Genomic DNA, 25442 nt, shown 5'->3' with positions numbered 1-25442 from the left:
AGATATATAAATATGAAAGGGTTAATGGGAATTCAGTCATGCTCTTGCCACTGAGTTGTCCCTTATTGATTGTAGTTTAGAGCTGTCACTATGCCGTTCAGAATTCCTCCTGTGCCCTTTTAAAGTCAGTTGGTGCTGGGAGATGATAAATAAATCACTTGCTTTCCTTTTTCCCCAGCTCCTTCGAGAACTCATAGAACGGAAGACCAGCTCCTTGGATCCCAATGATCAGGTGGCCATGGGAAGGTAATTTAGATATGGCTTTCTATTCATGCAAGTAGCCTGTATAATAGTTTCTCCCTCTGAATCTCCTTAATTCAGCCTCCAAGGCAACGATTGGTCCTATAATTATAAAAGTTGAGAGTTCCCTGGTGGCCTAGTGATTAGGATTCCGGGCTTTCACTGCTGTGGACCGGGTTCAGTCCCTAGTCAGGGAACTGAGATCCTACAAGTCATGCCGCACAGCCAAATTAAAAAAAAAAAGTTAAGCAAGATAACAAGAACTAGACAGGCAGAGTGATGGAAATTGTTTACCCTACCTACATTGCCTTAAGTGCAGTTTGAATAAGAGATTATAAAATGCCTATAGGTGTTTATTTTAGGGTTTGTTTCACAAAGTCCCTCTTAATCTCTTTGCTCTCTGGATTGGGCTGTGATTTTATCTGTATCAATCTCTGACCAGTGGGTAAAAAGCATCCACCCAGATGCATGCTCTCCGCTGTCAGGACGTGGCACTGTGCACAACAGGTTCCTTGCTCTGGGAGAGTGTGCCCTAATTTAGACCTCCACCCCTTCAGTGAAAGCTGTGGCACAATTAGAAATGGAACGTGGCGGCATTACCCAGATGTCAGGGTAGAATGGAAAGTAGTGAAGGAAGGCCCTTGTGTATGCTTCATCCTGTGGCTGGAAAATAAAAAGGACGTTGAGAGTGCTACCTAATGAATAGTGTACATTTAAATAGCCATGAGCCATAATTTGCAAAAGCATGAAAGGAAACAAAAGCTGCAAGTATCAGAATGGGATTCTGGGGCAGAGCAGCATTTTGAGATCACAATGAAAAATTTGTGTTGATGAAATAATTTTATGTGAGTAAAACATGAATTTTAGGGTAGGATGTTGATATTTTGTATATCTCTGGAATGCTATAGAGAGCTGTTCACCATAAATTTAATGTGATAGAGCAAATTGCATTTAAGTGATGATTATATTGTACATTTATCTGACTTTACAATAAAATAGATTATGGTAATTAAGATTATATTAAGATTACAGTAATTGGATTTCCCTGGATTTTTTTTTTTTGATGTTAAATTTTCATTGTGTAAATCAGGTAAGATGAGTAGCTGCTGCTGTTTTTCCTTTTTTCCCCCCACATTTGTTCATATGAGCAATATATGAAGATTTTCTTAGCCCAGTATCTTTTATTTGAAAAATTAATTTCTTTTAATCTAAAACGACTGCAGACTACCAAATGTAAAATAGATAGCTAGTGGGAAGCGGCTGCATAGCACAGGGAGATCAACTCGGTGCTTTGTGATCACCCAGAGGGGTGGGATAGGGAGGGTGGGAGGGAGAATCAAGAGGGGGGATATGGGGATATATGTATACATATAGCTGATTCACTTTGTTATACAGCAGAAACTAACACAACATTGTAAAGCAATTATACTCCAATAAAGATGTTAAAAAAATAAAAGTAAAATAAAATGACTGCAGAATATATGAATCTTGTTTGGATCCTGATTCAAGCAAACTAACTGTAAAGTTGAGACGACCTCGGAAATTTAGAGTGAATATTTGATAGTAAAGAATTATTGTCAACTTTTTTTAGGTGTGACAGTGGTATTGAGATTATATTGGGGCTCTTGGTATTGAGATTATATTGCGGGAAAAAAAGCCCTTACCTTTGAACAACACATTCTGAAATATTATAGCTGAAATGCAAATTAAATAAATAAAATGACTGTAAAACTAGTATCGATAGTGGATAATTCTTAACACTTAGCAAAAAGTGGAAAGCACAGGAAAAAGCAGTTGGGCATTAACAATGGGAAAATTAGATTTAAAGAATTCACGTGCTCAAACCAAACAGCAGCTGCAATATTAGTCATAGAACAGGCCGCACAGCTAAAACATTAAAAGCAAACCCAAGCAGCTATACTCAGTTTGATGGGTTTTCCTGCAGACTGGTAGATTTAGTGCTTGTCACAGTAACTCCAAATACTAAGGAGCATTGTTAACCAAATTTGCTGTAGAATTTCCCAGCTGCCATTTGTTTTTGTTTTTGTTTCTTTAAGCCATTGCACAAATCCTCGTCTGTTGATTAGTCTCTGTGGCCCCAGACTGTCTTGAGGAAGTTGATGTAGGTTGATGATTTCTTTCTGCAGTGTTGTTAGTGAGAAAAATTCCGATTTGTCGATACATGTAACTATTTCCATTAGTGATGATGCATAACATCGCTTGTGAATTTCCTAGGCAGTGGCTTGCAATCCAGAAGTTAAGAAGCAAAATCCACAAGAAAGTAGATAGGAAAGCCAGCAAAGGAAGGAAACTTCGGTGAGTTACTTTTTAGAAAAAATGTTAATCTTGTGTGTTGTTATCCTTATCTCTTCTCTTGCATGTTGGCTATTACATCATTTTTCTATTTCTTTTGATGATTCTGTTTTTCAGGAGCAGAAAAATAACTAAAGCAATATTTGAGGCTTTTTTTGAGACTCTGGTTTTTTTTTTACTCTGTAATGGAAAGATAGTTACTTCTTGTTCTACTGTTGTGAATGGATGGGTTAAATGATATTTGCATTTCCCTGAAAGAGAAATAATAAGGAAATAAGACAAGATCGTTGAAATTGCCTTAGTTTTAAAAAATGATTTCTTTAGAACAATATAAAAATTGTATTTTGGAGTCTTGTTTAGACATAGAATTATATTGGTCCATTTTCATGATGCCATACATGTACGCAATATGCTAAAAAGGTAAAAATGAAGGATTCCAGAGAATGTTAACACTGCTTAAATGAGATGAGGAATATAATTTGTATGAGAACAGAGAGACATTTCTGAGTGTAGGAAAGCCCTCAACCCTGTGAGCCCTTGAAGGAGTCTTAAAAGTATGGAGACAAAAGATGGGGCAAGAGTAGAATTGACATTGCTATGCTTTCAGACTTAGATTCCTTGTAACTATTTTTATATATTACATAATATCACTCTCACAGGGCCTCAGTGTCAAAGAAACTACTTGTAATTCAGGTGCACACTGAAAAAAAAATGTTAAACTCATTGTGTTAGGACAGTTTTAGGCAGATAGCTAATCCCACATCCTTATTAGAGCCTGCCTGTCATTAAATTCCCTTTAGACAAATGTGGATCTGTCTCATTTTTAAATATCTTCAGAGAAGCAGATTTCACTACTTCAATTAACCTGTTTTAGTATTTAACAAAACTCATCAGGAAATGCTTATTTTTCTTTAACTTTGCAGAAGTGCAAAGTAGCTTTTCATCATCTTGTGCTTGAAAGTCACTTTCTTAAATCTCAGGTTAAATTGTTATAATTTGTTTATGTTTTTTCATATGTTGAAGTTTCCAAGTCTTCATACTTCTCCAAGTTTGTTTTCAGTGTACTGGTTAAGAGCATGGTCTCAAGAGCCTGACTGCCTGAGTTTGAATCCCAGCTTTGACAGTGTGGGATATGACACTCTAGTAGTTACTCCGAGCAAGACCCTTAAACTCTCTGTGCTAGTTTCTTCATCTGTAGAATGGGGATGATAATAGTACAAGACTTGTAGGGTTGCTGTGAGGTTTAAATGAGTAAGTATATATACAGCTTTTAGAACAGTGCCAGGGACACAGCAAGCACTATATACGTGTCTGTTGCCATCATTCCTATCATTATTATTGCTGTTATTATTCCAAGACTGGATCAGTCTCCTCCTGGAACGTTCATTTACTTAACTCACTCACGTACATGCCTCTTTTGTACCTGTCTCTTCTGTACCCCCCCCACCCGGAAGGATTTAAAGAAGAATGTTATTACTAGTACTTTGTAATTGACCAGGCTGATTAAATACCTACTCTTTAATTTTGAGATTAGACTTTTCTCCAGTACGGTGCTTTTAAAATTATAGCTTTGAGAAAGACAAATACTCTATGTTATCACTTGCATGTGGAATCTAAAAAATGAAACAAACGGATGTACCTAACACAACAGAAACAGGCTCACAGATACAGAGAACAAACCAGTGCTTACCAGTGGGGAGAGGGAAGGAGGGAGGGGCGAGATAAGGGTATGGGATTAAGAGACACAAACTACTGTATATAAAATAAATAAGGAGTAAGCATATATTATACAGCACAGGGAATATAGCCATTATTTTATAATAACTTTAGATGGAGTATAATCTATAAAAATATTGAATCACTGTGTTGTACACCTGAAACTAATAATATTGTAGATCAACTGTACTTCTAATTAATTAATTTAATAGCTTTGTGAGGCTTTAAATGTTCTCTAGAGGGAGGAGCCCGGGATTTCAGATCAGGAGACTGGCTCTGTCTGGCTCTATGATTTTGGTTGCTCTTTATTCTCTGAGCCTCACTTTTCTCATTTAATAAGTGGAGATACTAATCCCTACTTTATAGATTTGGTTTGAGGATTAAAACAAGGTGAATATGTCTGGTACGTAGGAAGCATTCGAAAATATTAGTTTCTTTGGTTTCTTGTGTTTATCTGTTGACGTTGCTGTTGCAAATATACGCTCTTCAAAAGAACTGAGAGTGGCCAAAAATGCCTTTTTTACATTATCATATGTTTATGAGTTTTAAAACTGTTAGGGCAAGTAGCTATAATCGTGTGTCCCTTGAGGGCAAGTATTGCACTGTTTTTTCAAGACAGTTCCAACCGTAACCGTCTACCGTAGTGCCTCGTAGACATGTTTTTGGATGATTATAACAGTAAAATTAACACGCTTGTCAGGTAAGACTTTCTGTAAGATGCAGCATCCACACTTCACAGTGTGAAGTGAGCAGACTAGGAAGAGTGAGCCTAGGGAAAGGCCACAAAGAATAATGTTTGCCAAAATACAGACCTGAGAGTGTACACGTCTGTTTTGGGAACTGCATTTGTTTTGACAGAGACTTAAACTGAGTATGGGGGAATGGCAGGAGATGAGGCTGTATGAATAAGTGAGCGCTAGATTGTGGTCAAGCTCAGAATTCAGACTTTAAAGACTGTAGCAAGTCATTGAAAAATAAGGGAGCCTGAGCACCTGTCACAGATTGGAGGAGACTTAAGGAGACACCACAGTTAGGTGCAATGTGGGGTCCTAGGTTGGATCCTGGAAAAGAAAAAGGACACTAGGGTAAAAATGGGTGAAGTTTGAATAAGGTCTATGGTTTAGTTAATAGTATTGTACCAATGTTAATTTCCTAATTTTGATAATTACACTGTACTTGTGTAAGCTGTTAACATTAGAGGAAGCTAGGTGAGGATATACATGAGTTCTCTGCACTATTTTTGCAACTTTTCTGTAAGCCTAAAATTACTGCCAAATAAGAAGTAAAAAGAAAAGTAATAAATAAGGTCATGTGCTTTGAATTGTTTTGCAGTTTTATCATCAGTGTTCACCTGGCTCTCTTTGTGAACATCAGTGTGCGGGATGTGGTCAGAATCAGAGTGATCTTGTTAGCAATAGCAACAACTAATATTTATAAAACTCTGCTGGGCACTGCAAAGCAATTTACATGCCGAGGTAGAAAAGGCATAGGCTCTGATGCTCAACTGTCTGGGTTTGAAATCTGACGCTTCACTTACTGGCCTTTAGACCTTGGGCAAGATACTTTACATCTTTGTGCTTCAGTTTCCTCATCTGTCAACCTAGCATGGTGATAAAAGGCACATCTCATAGGATTGTTATGCAGATTGAATTAGCTAATTCATGTAAAGTAGTTCGGAAGGTAAGTAGCTCGACCAGGTTACAGAACTAGCAAGCACAAACTTGGATTTGAGCTAATTGGTCTGATTCCAGAGCCCATGCTTCTAACCTGTGGCTATTGAGTTGTTTCTCTGGCCAGGACCTTTGCAGACACCAAAATGGTACCTTGGCTACATTAGAATTCTGCCATGATGGATTTAACAAGGGGCCCAGGCTAGATGAGAATAGCATAAATAACTTCCTTAAATTAGACCCCCAGAAGAGCTGGTGGGATGTGCCAACTGTCATCACTGGTACTAGATTCCACCAGTGAGCAAGCTTTGCTTTGTGTGATATGGTTGGAGAGAGAAGAAATGTCCTAGCAAAGATGAACATCACCTTGTGGAAACCTTAGTTTAAATGGTAGCAGGTCAGTGGCATGATCCTGGTCAGACTGGGTGTGGCAATTTGCTAGTTGGATGCTGGAAAATAACTTATAAAAAAAAGAAATGTTTTGGTTTTGGGAAGTAATTATAATTATTGACTATCAGTCTTTTACTCAGCATTATCTGTAAGTGGATTTGATCATGATTTAAGCAGAATTCATAATGTAAATGAATGAAGCTCTCGGGTCTTTAATAATGAGGTGTCATACTGTGTTTTGTGTTTGTCTATTTTTCTGCAACAAAATTATATTTATCTCTTCTTAGTATGGTTGGTAAAAGGTATTTTAATACTAAAACATGCATCCATCCTCAGTAGCACTGAGATTAGGTAAAATGCATTGTATTAAGTACACATTACTAAATCTGATTACTTCTTAAAGACTGTCTTTCATCATGCAGCTAATAGTTATTGAATATATTTTACTAAAGTGTAAAGGTATTCCACAGAGCAGTGCCATCCAATAAAAATGTCTTTACCTGCGTAATTTTAAATGTTCTAGTAGCCACAATTGAAAAGGGGAAAAAATGAAACAAGTGAACTTAATAATATATTTCACGTAACCCAATATATAAAAAATATTATTTCAACAATTTATTGTTTTAAAAATTATTAGTGATATATTTTACATTTTTTGCATCTCAAGTTTTCAAAATCTGGAGCACATCTCAGTTTGGCACATTTCAGGTGCTCAGTAGCCACGTGTGGCCAGTGACTCCCGGATTGGACAACACAACTATAAGGTGTAGTTCATAGTCTTTGTCTAGACAGTAAATTAAACCTGTATTTGGACACAGCCAAGAACAGTTTTCATTTTTTCAGATGAACAGTGAAGTTTGGCGAAGCCTAAAGACATTAAAATACATTTATTAATTGTACTTACACTTTATACTTAAATAAAAAGGTTATGTAAATAATTATATTCTTGTACATTAACGTAACCTTTGGGGAGGGCATTTAGCTTACTTTTTCAATTTTAAATATGCATACTTTTCGATTCACCAGCAAAACAATTCCACATCTCAAAATTTATCCCATAGAAATGTGTGAACAAACATACAATAATTTATATATAAGAATCTTCGGGCTTCCCTGGTGGCGCAGTGGTTGAGAGTCCGCCTGTCGAAGTAGGGGACACGGGTTCGTGCCCCGGTCCGGGAAGATGCCACATGCCGTGGAGCAGCTGGGCCCGTGAGCCATGGCCGCTGAGCCTGCTCATCCGGAACCTGTGCTCCACAACGGGAGAGGCCACAACAGTGAGAGGCCTGCGTACCACAAAAAAAAAAAAAAAAGAATCTTCACTTTAGCTAAGTCAGAAAGAGAAAGACAAATACCATGTGATATCTCTTATATGTGGAATGTAAAATATGACACAAATGAACTACAAAACAGACACAGACAGAGAACAGACTTGTGGTTGCCAAATGGGGGGCAGTGGGGGAGGGATGGACTGGGAGTTTGGGATTAGCAGTTGCAGACTAGTATATATAGAATGCATAAACAACAAGGTCCTACTGTATAACACAGGGAATTATATTCAATATCCTGCGATAAACCATAATGGAAAAGAATATGAATAGGAATGTGTGTGTGTGTGTAACTGAATCACTTTGCTATGCAGCAGAAATTAACACAATTTTGTAAATCAACTATGTGTCAATAAAATAAATTTCTAAAAGTTTTGAAAAGTCTTCACTTTCGCACTGTTTAATATGGTTTTTAAAGGGGATAGGCTGTATAATGCCTATCAGTAGGAGGTTTAATAAATTATATTGGCACGACAGAATATCCTGTAACTATTTAAAAGAATAGAATATGACAAAGTGGAAAAAAGCATAATGCAGAATATTAAGTATCTTACAGTCTCATTTTTATGTGAAAATATATAAAGTTTATATTTGTCTTATATATGGAGAATGCCACAGACAAACTTAACAATGATTAACAGTGATTTAATTAACAGTGATTATTTCTGGGGTATAGGACTACAGGGAACTTGTCAGCTCTCTATACATTTTGGAATTTGAAATTTTATATTATTTTTTATAATTAGGAGATAGGAACATTAAAAAATGTACAGTGAACAGATATTTTGTTGCATCTTATAAAAAGTGAAGAATTGGAAGCAATATGAATGTTCAAGTATATGAAAATATAGTTATGGTACTTCCATTCCTGGAATTTTGTATATAGCTTTGAGATACAATGCTAAGTGAAAAAAAAGATATGAAATTATGTGTGTGTATGGATTTCTATATAAAATGAACATAATTGGGCTTCCCTGGTGGCGCAGTGGTTGAGAGTCCGCCTGCCGATGCAGGGGACACGGGTTCATGCCCCGGTCTGGGAAGATCCCATATGCCCCGGAGCGGCTGGGCCCATCAGCCATGGCCACTGAGCCTGCGCGTCCAGAGCCTGTGCTCCACAACAGGAGAGGCCACAACAGTGAGAGGCCCGTGTACTGCAAAAAAAAAAAAAAAATTAATTAAATAAATAAAATGAACATAATTAACCAAAATATTAAACTCATAATAATAATAAATATTAATAACAGTTCTTCTCTAGGTGGAAGAACTATGTATGTTATTATTATTATTTTTTTTTGTGGTAAGCGGGCCTCTCACTGTTGCGGCCTCTCCCGTTGCGGAGCACAGGCTCCGGACGCGCAGGCTCAGCGGCCATGGCTCACGGGCCCAGCCGCTCCACGGCACGCGGGATCCTCTCAGACCGGGGCACAAACCCGTGTCCCCTGCATCGGCAGGAGGACTCCCAACCACTGCGCCACCAGGGAAGCCCCTATGTATGTATTTTTGTGTGTGCCCAGTTGGTTTGTTTTCTAAATTTTCTGTAATGAATTATGCTTTTTGTATTACTCTTATAATGGGAAAAATCTCATCACTATTATTCTTTTAAATTCATTTGTTAAAAAAATGAGTGAAATTTGGGAGGCTTGGCTATTGGTGGTGTAGTAGAGAATCAAATTCTTTGATGTGTGTAAAAATGTTTTTAAAACTGTAAAACATTACACATGTGAAAATATTTATATCATATTTTTTTGTGGATAGTGTTTTGCCCAAGAACAAGTTTTTCTGGTTAGAATTTTATTGGGCTGGGCTAAAAGTTCATTTGGGTTTTCCGTAACATGGAAAAACCCAAATGAACTTTTTGGCCAACCAATATACTATGCATATTGTCCTTCAGCTTCTCCTTTTATAATGAACAGAAAGGGATACCTTCTTTGAATTCTCTTTGGTGTAATTTCTTCTGTATAAGGTCAAATATTTGTTCAGCCCCCCTTCACCAGAGGATCTCAAAGCACTTTGTACAAAAATACCCTTTTTTTCTATTGGTGGGAGATGGAGGTGACATAACTTAAATTTCTGTAACACCTTGACTGAAGATCTAAGGATCAGACTTCTTATGTACTCAGTTGCATGTGTCATTTGAAGATGGGTGAGGGGCTTCCCCGGTGGCGCAGTGGTTAGGAATCCACCTGCCAATGCAGGGGACACGTGTTCGAGCCCTGCTCCGGGAAGATCCCACATGCCGCGGAGCAACTAAGCCCGTGTGCCACGACTACTGAGCCTGCGTTCTAGAGCCCGTGAGCCACAACTACTGAGCCCATGTGCTGCAACTACTGAAGCCCGCGCGCCTAGAGCCTGTGCTCCGCAACAAGAGAAGCCACTGCAGTGAGAAGCCTGCGCACCGCAGTGAAGAGTAGCCCCCGCTCGCCGCAACTAGAGAAAGCCCGCGTGCAGCAATGAAGACCCAATGCAGCCAAAAAAAAAAAAAAGGGTGAAATGAAAGACCTGGTGGAGCTAGTGAGTGAAGGTGATTCTAGAAGCCTTTTCTGACTCAGGGAGCTAGTGAGTGATGGTGGTGGTGAGGTGTTCCATTTGATGTTATGCCACTACCTGTGCTACTGCCAGTAGGTAGCTTTAATGACACTGAAAAATGATTAAGATGTGTGTAGAGGAGGGAAGATGAGGTAGTCATCTCCTCATTGTCTGTCTGGAGTCATGTTTAAGGGCTAGTAGATTGCTCAAGGGCACAGGTCTATCTACTCATTTTTTGGGCGTTGGAGCTCTGTTGAGCTACTGTCATTCACAATGTGCTTTTATCACACTTTTCTCCTGTAGTCTTAAGGAAAAAGTGTTTTTATGGTCGTGAGTGGTTCGTGCCTATGAATTGTTCCCTGTTGCACTCTGGAGCCAGGTATACCTGTGATCAGTTCTGGAGTTTGTTACCTGGTAGGGTGTATTTCCTTTTCTAGGTTAATAGTTACTGATGTTGCTGCCTGTTTGTTTCCTACTTTATTAGGTTTCACGTCCTTAGCAGGCTTCTGAGCTTCATGGCACCTATTGACCATACCACAATGAATGATGATGCCAGGTGAGTAATAGATTTAATTATATGTCTCAAATGGCTTCATGACAGCCCGATATTGACCTGTTCTACAGCCTGTCGCCCTCTCCATTTCTTCTTATCAGTGAACCATTTGTCATTGGCATCATAGCAAGGGTCCTCGTCACATCTCTTCACTCCCATCATTACTGTAAGACCAAAACAAAATTCCCGTAAATCTCAGTGCTGCCTCTGGTGGGTTTTTTGTTTGTTTTTGCTGTTTTGTTTTGTTTTTAACTTTAGCCACCTGCCTAGGACATCGGAGCTCTTCTCTAGACAGATGGGTTAGGACAGCACACACACTTGCTTCATGTGTTTGGGGGTTTTATGCATATGTTCTCCTTTTAAAAATGGGTCTAGAGATTGCTCTAGAGATCTGCATTATGTTGTGTTTGTTCAGGCTGCTGTTGAGGTTTTTTTTATTTTGAGTATTTTTACAAAAGAAGTACATGCTCATTTTACAAAGCTGAAACTAGAAATGTGTACAGAAGAAAATGTATACGTGTACTCAATTCGGAGATAACCACTTTTTAAAGAATCATTCCTTTTGTATTTATTAGTTGGCATTCTACTACATCATAATATTTTTATAATATTATTTATCTATCCATATTCCTTCTCCTTGATTTGTTTAGCATTTACTTATTCATTTATATCAGTATGGATTCATGCTCTCCTATTTTATTCAAGTTAGTTATGATCTGTTACTGTCATTATTTATTTTGATTTAAAATTATCTCAGGTTAACAGAAGCCCCTTCAAGCTGGCTTGCATCTTTTTGAGATGTCCCCAATTATTCCTTGAGTGCTTCCTTCCTTTCCACCACAGCTAGGTGTTCTAGGCTCATCTTATATTTTCTCTGTTCCAGCCCTGGAGTCAGTCTTTCTCCAGGGAGTTCTCACTCTTTTTAGTGAACTGTGGTTTTTAGAACCTAAGGTCTGGGTGCTGGGGTGCTCATTGTTCTGGGTGTCATTGTTCATAGGCTCTCTCAGCGTATAGAGGTTGGAAATGTGTGTATATACACATACCCATACATAGGAGACAACCACTTCTAGTATCTCAGAATATTTCCTTTCAGTCTTTGAGTCCCCTTTTAGTATGTTCTTGTTTTTATTTTTATATAATTAAAATTATATTCAACAATATAGAATTATATTCTGTATTGTGATTTTTTCTTTAAATATTTTGTATACTGTGACCATTTCATGTCATTAAAATTATTCAAAAATTTAAGTGACTGGGTAATATTTTTATATTACCTATTGAGCCATTCACTAATTGTTGGAAATTTAAATTGTTTTTAATTATCATTGTTGTAATGCTGTGATAGACACTTTAAAACATAAGTCTTCACCAAGTGAAATTATTGGTCATAATGTAGGCACATGTGGGTTTTGCCAGCTTTATCCCTCAAGCTACATTCAACCTTTTTATTTGAGAGTATTTAGTTTGCTAATAAACCCCATCAGATTTCCCCCCTTGCTTGAAAAGTAGTAGATGTGCAAGTTTAGTTGAACACGATGATTATCAATTTTTTGTTTGCATTTGTTCAGTGCTTTGAGTACAAAATAGCTTACGGGTGGCGCTGAGTCCATTTATACGCATATCTTTGTGACTTCCTGCACTCTTCTGTGCTTTGCAAATGAATGCCTTTGTCTGGCTGGGTTTTGTTTGTTTGTTTTTCCATTTATTTCTGGGTCTGATCTGTTTTTAAAAATAATAGAGTGAGGGACTTCCCTGGTGGTGCAGTGGTTAAGAATCCACCTGCCAATGCAGGGGACACAGGTTCAGAGCCCTGGTCCAGGAAGATCCTACATGCCACAGAGCAACTAAACCCGTGCACCACAGCTACTGAGCCTGTGCTCTAGAGCCCAAGAGCCACAACTGCTGAGTCCCCGCTCCACAACTACTGAAGCCTGTGGGTCCTAGAGCCCATGCACCACAACTACTGAGCCCACACGCCGCAACTACTGAGCCCACGCGCCACAACTACTGAAGCCCATGCCCTCTAGGGCCCACATGCCGCAACTACTGAGCCCGCATACTGCAACTACTGAGGCCTGTGCGCCTAGAGCACATGCTCCGCAACAAGAGAAGCCACCGAGAAGCCACCACAACGAGAGGCCCGTGCACCACAACGAAGAGTAGCCCCCGCTTGCCGCAACTAGAGAAAGCCCGTGCAGCAACGAAGACCCAGCGCAGCCAATAAATAAGTAAATAAGTATATAAATAAAAGCAAGAGAAAAAACAAATTAAAAAAATAATAGAGTAAAATGAATGCTTCTTAGATTCTCTGTCAGGATGACATGAAAAAATTACTTCAATAGAAAAAGAAAACTAGGCACTTAAAAACTAAAATCCATTAAGGTAACATTATTATCCCAGGCATAAAGTGAAATCTAGTTTAAGTATTGGTGGCATCTTTTGAATATAGTACTACTAGATCATTTAGAAATCGATTGTCATTCCTAGCTGGGATTTTTCTTGAATCACCTGATACCCCCGGACACTTAGTTTCCCAGAATCTTGTTTATTCACTCATAGTTTTTAAGGGTCTGCTATATGCTAGACATAAAGTTTATTTGAAAACGACTTTATTATTTAGGATTATGTTGGGCTTGGTCTGCAAGAAACATAAAATATGACTACAGAGGTATAAGCAAATGGGAGTTTATTTTTCTAACAGAATATTCCTAGGGGTGGCAGGTAATTACTGGCAATGGCTTTTCCCTTCTCAGTAGTATTAAGGCCAACATACCTTGGTCTTCCCCCTGTGGTTGCAAGGTGGTTGCTGCAGCTTTAGCCATCAAGTATGCATTCCAGGCAGGAAGAAGAGGAAAGGAGTGGTGTCAGCCATACTGATTTTCTTTTATCAGAATGCCCTCCAAAAACAACTTCTCATATCTCATTGGTCATAACTGTGTTATGTTGCCACTTCAGGTAGAGCAGGCAAGGGAGGAGGGGTTGGGAATGTGTTTCCTGGGTAACTGTGTGGCATTTGGTGTTAGTGGGGGAAAAAGCTATCCCTTGTAGACGCTGCTAATTATCAGCATTGTTCTCCCGCTGGTTTAGCCACTTTGTAACAAGGAATTTAATAAGAGTGTTACAGCTGGAGAACTGAGCATTTGTTTTTACCAAGTACGCTCCCTTTGCATTGTGTTTCTTAAGGACACAGAGGCAGACATCCACGTTACTGCTTGTGCTCCAGAGTCTGAATAGGCCAGACTAACTATAGACAGAGTAAGTGAGTATTAGCTCTTTCTGCTTCTGGTATCAAATATTCCAGGGCCCATAGGTAGTGTTAGGTAGTATCTTTTTTTTTAAAACTATATCTTAAGAAGGAGCCCGTCATAGCTTGGCCTGTTTTGTTTTTTGTTTAGGTAATTCCATAACTGGAAATAATCTAGCACTGTTCTATTTGGTTTCTCACTTTGTATGCCACAAAATTTGAGGAATGGGAAACTTTCATTTCAGCATCAGTGCATACTATTGATACTTTTCTCCAAGTGAATAGTTCTGGTTTTGATAAGTTACAGATATATCATTCTTTTTTTTTTTTTAAACAATGATATAGATTTATTGAAGGTAAACTTCTGGGAAAATTCAACCCATTTTTATAGTTGCATCTATGGTAGAGTAGAACAAAGTTACAGATATGTCATTCTTGGTGTGCATGTACGAATAGGGAATTCTTTATGATTTTGAAGTAGAGAAAGGCTTTGTAAGCATGACACGAAGGCCAGAAGCCACGGGGAAAGTACTAGTAGCTATGACTACGTAAGAGTCACAGTGAAAAAGATACCAAAAACAAAGTTATAAGTAAATGACAAACTGGGAAGAGAAAGTTCAATGTAACATTACTGTGTAAGAATGCTATGGAAAGAGTTTTTACAGATCTCTAAGAATATCCCAATAAAAATAATGGGTAAAGCGTGTCAACAAGCAAACTTAGAGATCGTAAAAGAAAAATCGCAAATGGCCAAAAAATACAAAGACTGTCAATCTCGTTAATCAAATAAATGGATATTAAAATAATGAGATTTCATTTTTTTCTTATTAAATTGGAAAACATTAAAAGAGTGATAATCACTAATGTCGATGGTGTGAGGAAACAGACGCTTTCATTCACTGTTGTTAGGAATGTAAATGGCAAAATCATTTTGGAGGGCTATTTGGCAATGTTTTTCAAAATTTTAAATGTAAATGTATCTGTTGACCCAGAGAAATCTCACTTTTAGGAATTGACCTAAGGAGACCTAAGGAAATAGCAAGTTAGCAAATATTTTTGTATCAAGGATCTTTATTGCAACATTGTTTATAATGGGGAAAAATAAGAAACAATCCAAATGACCATCAATAGGGAACTAGTCAAAATAAAATCACTCATTGAAGTTATAAGCAACTGTTAAAGGAGGAAGTGGAGCTGTACGTATTAACATAATGTTTAATGTAATAAATAGGCTACAGAATACTATATCATAATCCTGCTTTTGAGTAAATAAACGTGTACGATTGAAGAAAAAGTGATGCCTTACAAAAAAATATATTATACTGTCATGGCAAGATCTCCAGGTTATTTTGTTAACTAGAAAAAGAAACATCCATTTATGTAATATCCATTTATGTTTTTAAAATAAATATTAAACAGCTGTGTATGTATACGTATGTATGGATATGTTACACATCAGTAATATTTAAAATGTTTACCTACAGGGAAGGGACTGGGAGGAGGAAGGGGCAAAGGGAGATTTCCACCTTTTTTTGTTTCTCATACTTCTGTTTTGCTCTGATTTCCTGCCATGAGGATGCATTAATATTAAGTGTCACTAAAAAAAATAAGAAACTCTGAAAACAGTGTACACCAAACTCTTCACATGTTTATTGCTGGGCAGGGTGGAGTAGAAGACACATTTTATTTTCTAGTCTATTATTTCTGTAGTATTTGATTTTTTTTTTTTACAATAAATTTGTATTGCTTTTTATCAACAGAATAGGACATGTTCATTTTGAAAATTATATCTATAATATAAAGAGGAGGTGGGAAGGTCCTGATTTTCTCTATTGAAGTATTACATAAATGAAAGAGCTTCTTTGCCTTAAGGCTTCTGCCCTGTGAGCCATTTGGATAAAACTGGCTTTTGAATACCCAAGTAGCTTCTGTCCCAGCCCACCCCTCCCCTTTTTTAATCATGGTGAAAAATTACATAACAAAATTTCCAGCCCTTTTTTTTTTTTTTTCCGGTACGTGGGCCTGTCACTGCTGTGGCCTCTCCCGTTGCGGAGCACAGGCTCCGGACATGCAGGCTCAGCAGCCATGACCTGTGTCCCCTGCATCAGCAGGCGGACTCTCAACCACTGCGCCACCAGGGAAGCCCCTCCAGCCCTTTTGATTTCTTATTCTCAGAGGCCACTCTACCTGTGGTTCCTAACATACCCAGGTCTGGAGAGAGAAGCCCTTCTCTTTCTGTGTCTTGGGTCCAATTTGTTGTTCCACGCATGTGCCTAAGTTGGATTAATACCCAGTATTAATAAAGAGAGGAGAAGGGGGGAATCCCAGTATGGTTACTCATCCTTGAATCCCCCATGTCCATTGTCCAGTTTGAGCTCAAATTTGGACTTGGTCAAATTGAATTGAGACTGGAACATAGCTCTCATTAAGGGAGAGAGAGCAGAGGTCTTTAACACAGGGTATTAAAATACCCTTAGTGGAGGAAGAAGTACTGTCTGTAAAAGGATCTTTAGAAAGGTAGTGGCATCTTCATATTTCTGCTGATACATATTCTTTTCTCATGCTAGGAAATTTTCTCTTCAAGCAATCTATGTTTTAAAAAGTCTTTTTAAATGCAGAGTAGCCCAGTTTGTTCCTGTATTACAGATTTCCCTTTGGGGCGTCTCTAGGTAAGCTTTGCATACGGATTTAAATGCCTTTACAGGCCCTCAGGTTTCCTTTGCTAGTGAAAGTCTCATGTGACCCCTGACACTTTTGCTGGTCTGGTATTAGGAGGTAGGCAGGTGGTTTCTATTGCAGGCCTGATGAACACTCCCAGTACTGGGAGGAGAGGGGTTGGTGGTATGGTGGTTAGCATAGCTGCCTTTCAGTACTGGGAGGAAAGAAAAGAAATTCAACTTTGCCCCTGTATCATGTGTTGCGTGCGAGAGAGGGGTTACCACGAGTCTACAAAGGATTGCTGGCTTTGCTGGACCCTCAGGTACTCTTGGCACGGGGCAGCACATCTCCCAGAGCAGCTCCTGTTTGCCCTTCAGAGTCATCTGTGCGAAGAGGGCAGAAGTGTCATGTGATGCTGTAGAGGCAGAGTTATCAGTGGGCTGAGGAGGACAAAGGGCTTGATGTCTCATTGGCAGAGAATCCCTCTAAGCATATTGTCACCACTGAGAACAGGTCAGTGTGTTACTTGCATGATTTACAGGATTGCTGTTCACTTCTCTGACTATTGAAGTTATTCTAAGCTTACCAAGGACATTTTAGAAGCAGAGCTCACTTTACATGGTGTGAAAGCCCTGGAGTGCTGTTAGACTAGAGGGAGGGTGAAGTGAAAATCCAGGTGATCTTTTATTATGGTTCTAACAAAATGAATTTGTCGGTTGTGGAAATAATCATCTGGGGTTTTGCCTCTGTTTTTGAAAGACCCTCTGAGGCAGACTTTTAAAGAAGTTCGTTCTTTTTCGTTTGCTGGGTAGATGTAGGTCAGATAATAAAATGCTAGTGTGACAAGTAGGAGAAGTAAATTCTGAGTAAGACTCTGAGACAGGTCGAGATGTGTTCCTCAAAACTGGCCACGACCCCAGATTTGGGATGGGGAATGCTTACTCTGTCAGCGTGGGTTTTGTAGTCAGCACAGAACAGGTCTAAGTGGCAGCAGTCAGCCTGGTGCCTAAGAAAATTGGTGTTTGCCTTGCATTTACTGCTGCTTCAGAGAGCATTTATTAGATAAACCCAGTTCTGGTACTGTTCATTGAAAGGGTAGGTTATTGTATTTTCTTTCCTAAGAAGCTTTTTTTCTTATTACAAAAATGATAGCAATATCAACATTTTGTAGGTACTCCATTCCTTTGCAAAGAACTTAAATTCTCAGTAGGAACAGCAAAAATTTTCATTTTAACCCCCACTCTCTGCCCCCAGATAAAAAACCACTTTCCCCTCTCCTTTTGTAAAGCTACTGGCTTTAGAAAGAACAAGGAGAGAATCCTTTAATGATAACTGCTAAGCACCAAATACATTATTGTTTTACATCTGGAGTTTTAGAAATGTACAAATGTAATCCAGCCTTGTAAAGTGCTTTGTCAACATCACTGCCACGTTGTTCTTGAGGTGCCGCGGTATAATAGAATTTGTACAGGCAATTTATCTTCCGCGTGCCATTTTTGTGTGTGGGTCTGTACCCTAAGTACGGGCACATTCTACCACTCTCCTGATGGTGTTCTGTTCTCCGTAATTGGTAATCCAGAGGTTACTTAGACCATTTTTGATTCCCCGTTACCTACTTTACCGCCCCCCACACAAACCCTTTTTTATTAGCCATAATGCACTGAATCGTGGTGAAATATTCTGAGGAAGTTTGCTCAGCATTTGAGAACACATCAGCTAATAACCCCAGAACTACCCTCCACAGAGCATTTTTCGTTGGTTAAAAACTTGAGAGCAAGAATGGTTAAGATATAGATGTTTTCTCTGAGGCTTCTTATCTCCTAAAAAGACACAGGTTGTTCTGACAGGTGAAACAAGCCCGAGCAAATATGCAACATTGATCTAATCAGCAGGAACGAGCTGGAAACTTGCACTGGTGCTGTCTTTCCCCAGCGTCATTAAAGGCTCCCATTACTCTTTTATTAGAGGTTCCCTCTCTTCCTTATCAGATTACAGAATGAACATAACTCATGGCAGTGATTTGATCTCTTGTTAAAGAGGATTACAGCTTTGCATTAACTCGGATTGACACAGTTTATAATTTGCTTGTTGATGCTCGGGAGGGCGGCATCCCACGTTTGACCCCCCAGCAGTGCTGAAGGGAAAGGACCCCATATATCATCATTAAAGATGGCGTCCAGCACGGAGCAAGGGGGCCTGGGACCTTCCTCCTCCAGAAACGTCAGAAAGGACAAAGAGAACGTTCTCAAGTTCAAACCTGACACTTGGGCCAGAGTTTTAAAATTTGATTGCAAAGAAAGCACTGCTCTCGTTTCTTCCATATTTCCTGGTTCGCTGGTTTGCAGTCCTCACACAGTTCTGAAGAATTTGCATTCTCAAATTCAAGGCTTGGTTCCAAGCAGGTTGTAGAGAGAGAAAAGCACATTTTCTAGAAAGAGATTGTAGATGCTGAACAGATAAATCTTTCCTCAGAATAGGGTTTCTTAACTATAGTGCTCATTTCTGCAGGCAAATTCCCATCATTTCTTCAAAAGATTGTGAATCTTATTCTTCTCCCAAAGGGATATTTCACATTCATTAAAGTGAGTGTAAATGTTTCTCTTAAGGAATTATTATTTTTAAGTTTTTGTATTCTATTATTATTGTCTTTTGAAATGTAATATCTTATACTGTATTAGTCACAGTGAAGTAAATTGCAAGGAGGTAGGCAGCAGCTAATGTTTTTCACCTGAATTTAGATTAGTTGTCCATTCATATTATGAATACATTTCCCACAGTGCTCACTGAGCCACCTGAGCAGCTTGGGTTGCTAAGATATGCAGATCATCTCAGTTTTTGTGTTCATCCTTTGCTCTGATTTATCCACCCTAAGTCTGCCACCCTATTTCTGATTGGCAGTGAAATGGCATGGAATGATAACTTCAGATTCCACTTATTATTATTATTTATTTATTTATTTTTGCGGTACGCGGGCCTCTCACTGTTGTGGCCTCTCCCGCTGCGGAGCACAGGCTCCAGACGTGCAGGCTCAGCAGCCATGGCTCACGGGCCCAGCTCACGCTCCGCAGCATGTGGGATCTTCCCGGACCGGGGCACGAACCCGTGTCCCCTGCATCAGCAGGCGGACTCTCAACCACTGCGCCACCAGGGAAGTCCTATTATTATTTTTTTGGATCTCAGTTCCTTGACCAGGGATTGAACTCGGGCCACAGCAGTGAAAGCCCAGAATCCTGACTACTAGGCCACCAGGGAACTCCCTCCCATTCCACTTACTGAACGTTTACTGTACGTCAGACAGTGTTCTAAACTCTTCATATGTATTTTCATTCGGTCCTATGAGAAACCACTAAAGTGGTTGACATTATCTGTGTTCTATGATAAGAATACTGAGGCAGAGAGCAATTGAGTAATTTGCCCAAGACAAACAGCAAGTTTGTAGGGGAGCTGGTTTATGCATCTGGGAGTGTGGCTTCTGACCCCTGCCTCTGTTTTCAAGAAATCAGCAAGCTTATTTATTCTATTTATTTTTGGCTGTGTTGAGTCTTCGTCGCTGCGCGCGGGCTTTCTCTAGTTGTGCTGAGCGGGAGCTACTCTTTGTTGCGGTGCGCGGGCTTCTCATTGTGGTGGCTTCTCTTGTTGCGGAGCACGGGCTCTAGGCTCGCAGGCTTCAGTAGTTGTGGCTTGTGGGCTCAGTAGTTGTGGCTCGCGGGCTCAGTAGTTGTGGCTCGCGGGCTCTAGAGCGCAGGCTTTGTAGTTGTGGAGCACGGGGCTAGTGTGAATCACTGAATTTCCAGGCCTGCTCTTATGGTTACACCATTCTTTGATTCCAAAGACCCTAAACCTCATAATTAGCTTTGAAACCTGGTCCAGTGTATTCAGTCCATTTGCTCTTGACAGTTCTCTTTCTTCCAGGTTCAGGTGTCTGTCACCTTCTTTCCTTAGAGACTACATTTTTCCCATACAATAGAAACAAAAGGGACTTCCCTGGCAGTCCAGGGGTTAAGACTTCGCCTTCCAGTGCAGGGGATGTGGGTTCGATCCTTGGTTGGGGAGCTAAGATCCCACATTACCTCAAGGCCAAAAAACCAAAGCATAAATCAGAAGCAATATTGTAACAAATTCGATAAAGACTTTAAAATGGTCCACATGAAAAAAAAGAAAAAAAAAATCTTGGGCTTCCCTGGTGGCGCAGTGGTTAAGAATCCACCTGCCAATGCAGGGGACACGGGTTCGAGCCCTGGTCCGGGAAGATCCCACATGCTGCAGAGCAACTAAGCCCGTGCGCCACAACTACTGAGCCTGCGCTCTAGAGCCGCAAGCCACAACTACTGAGCCCATGCTCCTAGAGCCCGTACTCAGCAACAACAGAAGCCCGACTGCAATGAGAAGCCTACACACCACAACAAAGAGAGTATCCCGTGCTCTCCGCAACTAGAGAAAGCCCGCGTGCAGCAACAAAGACCCAATGCAGCGAAAAATGAATAAATAAATAAATGTATTTAAAAAAAATCTTAAAAACAAAAACAAATTCTTATGGAAGAAAATTTGGAAAATACTGAAAGCGCAAAGGAAATTCATGTTATCTGCTACTGGGAATTGAATATTATTACTACTACTAATATATTTTCTTACAGAACTTTTTATGTGTATATTTTTTAAAGATAGATTCATATATGTTTGAATCCCTTTTTCCAGTTAACTTTATATTATAAGCATTTTAATACCATTAAATATTTTAAAGATATCTTAATGACTTTATAATATTCAGTTATGGAATATTTATTCTTGGACGTTTAGGTTATTTCTGATTGTTTTTATTTCTCTTTAAGGAATGCTGCAGTGAACATATTTGTATAGAAATCCATGTTTTAGGTTTTGCTTGTATCTTTAGAATAGGTTCTAAGGAGTAGAAGGGTAATCCTGGGTCAAAGGCAAAAACTTAAAAAAATTTTTTTTTATTGCAGTATAGTTGTTTTACAATGTCGTGTTAGTTTCTGGTGTATAGCAAAGTGATTCAGTTATATATGTACTTTCAGTGGTTCGTGATAGGTTGTACTGATTAACATCCCCCCTCCCCCCACCTGAGGCTCATGTCATTTACCTTTGCTGATATGGAGAGTTCAATAACAGTGACCCTTTATTGAGGCCCTGCAGTGTGCTAGGCACTGGGCTAAGTATCTAATGTTTATTTTCGCATTTAATCATAGCCTTGAAGAGTCTGTATATTTATTAGTCATTTGTATTGCTGTTTTTATCCTTTGTCCCATTTTTTCTTTGGGTTTAATTTTTCTTTGCAGTTTGTGTGAATTTTACATATTATGATTATATACCATATTTCCTATTTTTTGTAGCTCTCCCCGTTTGCTCACCTGTTGGTATTAACGATCTTTATTGGTCATATGTAAGTTTTACTTTTTATGTGATCTAATATATAACACCTGTTTCTTAGGAGTGTTTTTCATTGCTTTTATGCTTAGGCACTCCCTCCTGGATCCCAGGATGAGCTGTTCGCTGATACTTTCTCCTACTTTTTTCTGATTTCTTACTTTTGGTCTGCTTGGCACTTTATTTTCGTATATCATTCAGTGGTCTCTACTCTCCAGTCCTACGGCTTCTTTGTGAGCCCAGATTTTTTTTCTTCCCACATAGACTGTTAACACCAACAGCCTCTTGACCCCCCCGTCTGATTTAATTAGTTCTGTGCATCATTGCCAGATTGCACCTTCCTAAAATACCACTTAGGAAATGCCATTCCTTGTCGCCTACAACGTAAAAGCCATACTCGAACCTGCCACTCAAGGCCTGCAGTGATTTGTCACCCTGATACCTTTCTCTCCTCATCACCTGGTTTGGTGTGCACTTTCTTTGTGCTGTCCTGCCGGCCCTTGAGGTCCCAGGACACACTCCCTCCTCCTCCCGCTTGTGTCTCTTAATTCTGCTCATGGGAACTGGAGCATCTCCTCACCCCTGCCCTGTCTGCATCCTTTCCTGTTGCAGGGTTTGTAGTCCTTGGTACACATCAGCCTTTTCAGAGAGCCTTTAATGGTTCCCTACCCCCGACTGAGGTGTGGTTCTTTTGTCCTTGAACCCCCCTCCCTTTTTTTTTTCCCCGGTACACGGGCCTCTCACTGTTGTGACCTCTCCTGTGCGGAGCACAGGCTCCAGACGGGCAGGCTCAGCAGCCATGGCTCACGGGCCCAGCCGCTCCGTAGCATGTGGGGTCTTCCCGGACCGGGGCACGAACCCGTGTCCCCTGCATCGGCAGGCGGACTCTCAACCACTGCACCACCAGGGAACCCCTGTTTTATTTGTTACTCTCTAACAGTACTTATTATGATTCACAAAAACACTTATTCGGGTTTTTTTCTTGCTAAGAATGCTTCATTTATATGTCAAAGTACAATAGTATGCGTATGTTTACTATAATCCTGTGTTTGGTATTATCGAGTTAGATGACTTGGAGAGATTTTAGTAAAAATGTATGGTATTATACTCATACATTTGCAATAATATATTTTGATTCCAATTGAATCCTGCCTTACTTACGGTATAGCATTTTTGTAGCAGAAGTTTTATTTGCAAAACAATTTAAGTCTTTTCCCAGTTGATGTCAGCCTTCTCTGGGCTAGAGAACTGACTCGGGATCCTTGAGCACCTGTTCTGCCCCAGCTCACAGACAATGTGACCTTGAAGAAATCTTGTCTCTGGGCCTTGGTTTCCTTCTTTATAAAGTGAAAATAGTTCTTCTTGCTCATTAGATTCTTGAGAATGAAATGTTCTTTGTAATTTTTTTGTTTCTGAGAAGGACTGTTTTAATGATATCTGTACAAATAGGTAAATAAACAAAATTTACATTTTCCCATGTGTACATATTATGTCATTGTCCCTTTGCCTGCAACGCAGACATACCCATTTCTGTGCAAACCTGAGAAGAGTTGGCTGTAGGTCTCCTGTCTGAAGTGCCTTTAAAGGCCTTCAGCTTATGAGTCTGTTGCTTGTAAGCAATTTGCTGGTAAGATTATTTTTGCAAACAATTCCTATAAGATGAATGAACAAAGGCTTCTTGCCTCTTTTACTAAAATCTCTCCAAGTCATCTAACTCGAATATACAGATCTTCATCGATTTACAGTGGGGTTACATCTCGATAAACCCATTGCAGGTTGAAAATAATGTAAGTCAAAAATGCATTAAATACACCTAAGCTACTGACATCACGCCTGACCCTCGCCCACCTTAACCGTGCTCAGAACACTCACATTAGCCTACAGTTGGGCAGAATCATCCAACACAAAGCCTATTTCATAATAAAGTGTTGAGTGTCTCATGTCATTGATCGAATACTGTACTGAGAGTGAACAACGGGAGGGCTGTCTGGGCACAGAGTGGTTGTCCACCCCTGTGATCGTGTGGCTGACTGGGGGCTGCCCTGCCCAGCATCACAAGAGGGGATCTGCCGCACATCCCCGGCCCGGGAAGAGAGAGGTCACAGTTCAAAACTGGAAGTACAGTTTCTAATAAGTGCACATTGCTTTTGCACCATCGTAAAGTGGAAACATCTTGAGTCGAGCTGGTGTAAGTCAGGGACCGTCCGCACTTTGCTCTGTTCCCACGGCACCCTGTACACGGTACTTCACCGGCAGTGCAGACCCTAATCGATTACTCTGCGGGCTCTGTCTCCCCGCGAGGATGTCGCACCGCCTGAGAGCCGGCGCCATAGTTTGTTCTTCGCTCCTGGCCACGTTGGAAAAGCCCTAGAAATAAGGAGAGTCCAGCTCCGGGACTTGTCATGCCCAATCCTTTACTTATAGAGTTTTGGAGGTCTTTTAACTTAGGATGAACCCTGGGAAAAGGTCTTTCAAGAACACTCTTGTATTGCAGTTGCTCCCAAGAGTGTACACCACAAACTTGTATCATACTGTCGGTTTTCTCCTGCCCATCTTGGCTGTGATAACCATACCGGGTTTGGTTTCTGGTGGCCCTTCTACAAATTTTTAGTTACTGTGGAAACATGGAGTGTTCAGACAGGGCTCTGTGATGACCAGTTCTCATTGTAGGTCAGCATTTTTGGAATGCTCTCAGGATTTGTTTGGTTTAAGAAGAAGACATTTCTGGAATGGCTCCTGTATGTGCATTAACAAGGCATAATAGTCCTTGATTTCCTTTTGTTATTTTTAGTGTTGGTATTAAGTGTCACAGCAAAAAAGGATATTTAGATAAAGGGCATTGCCTGAGTGTACTTTGAGTTCCAGGTGCTAGGAAGCGGGGGCATTTGTAATGGGAAGCTGTTACTAACTACCCTGGAAACGAGGTCTTGAATGAGCCAACCACACCTTGTGTTTTATCCATTGTCTTCCTCTGGGGAGCAGAACACTTTGTAAACATTAACTGTTTTACCCTCTGGGTACCTCCACTTAAAAGGTAAATAAGACTGAAGGCTCTTTCTTCTCCAATATAGATGAGGAAACGTCAGCCCAGAGAGGGAAATTACTGGATCCGAGGAAGGGGAGGCGTTCTGGCCTGGGGTGTTGGGAGTCCGCACAGTGGACCAGGCAGCCTAGTGGCCGCTGGCACCCAGGAGCCACCCCTTTCTGCTTCCCGGAGGCGGGTGGGGGTTGGGCCTTCTGTGGCGCGTGTAATGTGAAAGGCTGCAGAGAGGAGCAGCTGTTCTTCAACGCTCCGTGCTCCTCTAAAAGGAGGGACAAATCAATACACATTTTCTCCTGCCGGCGCTGGCGGCGCTCAGCCTCCTTGTCCTCGCCCAGCTCTCCATCCTGCAGGGGAGGCACATAGCCGGGCAGCA

The 25442-nt window shown here is 40.1% G+C and overlaps 1 protein-coding gene across 2 annotated transcripts in view; it reads left to right on the top strand.

Moving 5' to 3' along the window:
• The window catches only part of AATF (apoptosis antagonizing transcription factor), a 102708-nt gene that overhangs the window by 64025 nt on the left and 13241 nt on the right, over positions 1–25442 (top strand). Inside the window, exons 9-11 of one of the 2 annotated variants that reach the window (XM_059996384.1) lie at positions 179–246; positions 2476–2556; positions 10671–10742. In XM_059996384.1, coding sequence (XP_059852367.1) covers positions 179–246; positions 2476–2556; positions 10671–10742 — 221 coding nt within the window. The remainder of the gene's footprint in view (positions 1–178; positions 247–2475; positions 2557–10670; positions 10743–25442) is intronic. The other variant, XR_009516891.1, reaches the window with a different exon arrangement.

This window comes from Delphinus delphis, chromosome 19, assembly GCF_949987515.2.
Source record: "Delphinus delphis chromosome 19, mDelDel1.2, whole genome shotgun sequence".
NCBI lineage: Eukaryota > Metazoa > Chordata > Mammalia > Artiodactyla > Delphinidae > Delphinus > Delphinus delphis.
This window is presented reverse-complemented; position numbering and strand designations above follow the sequence as displayed.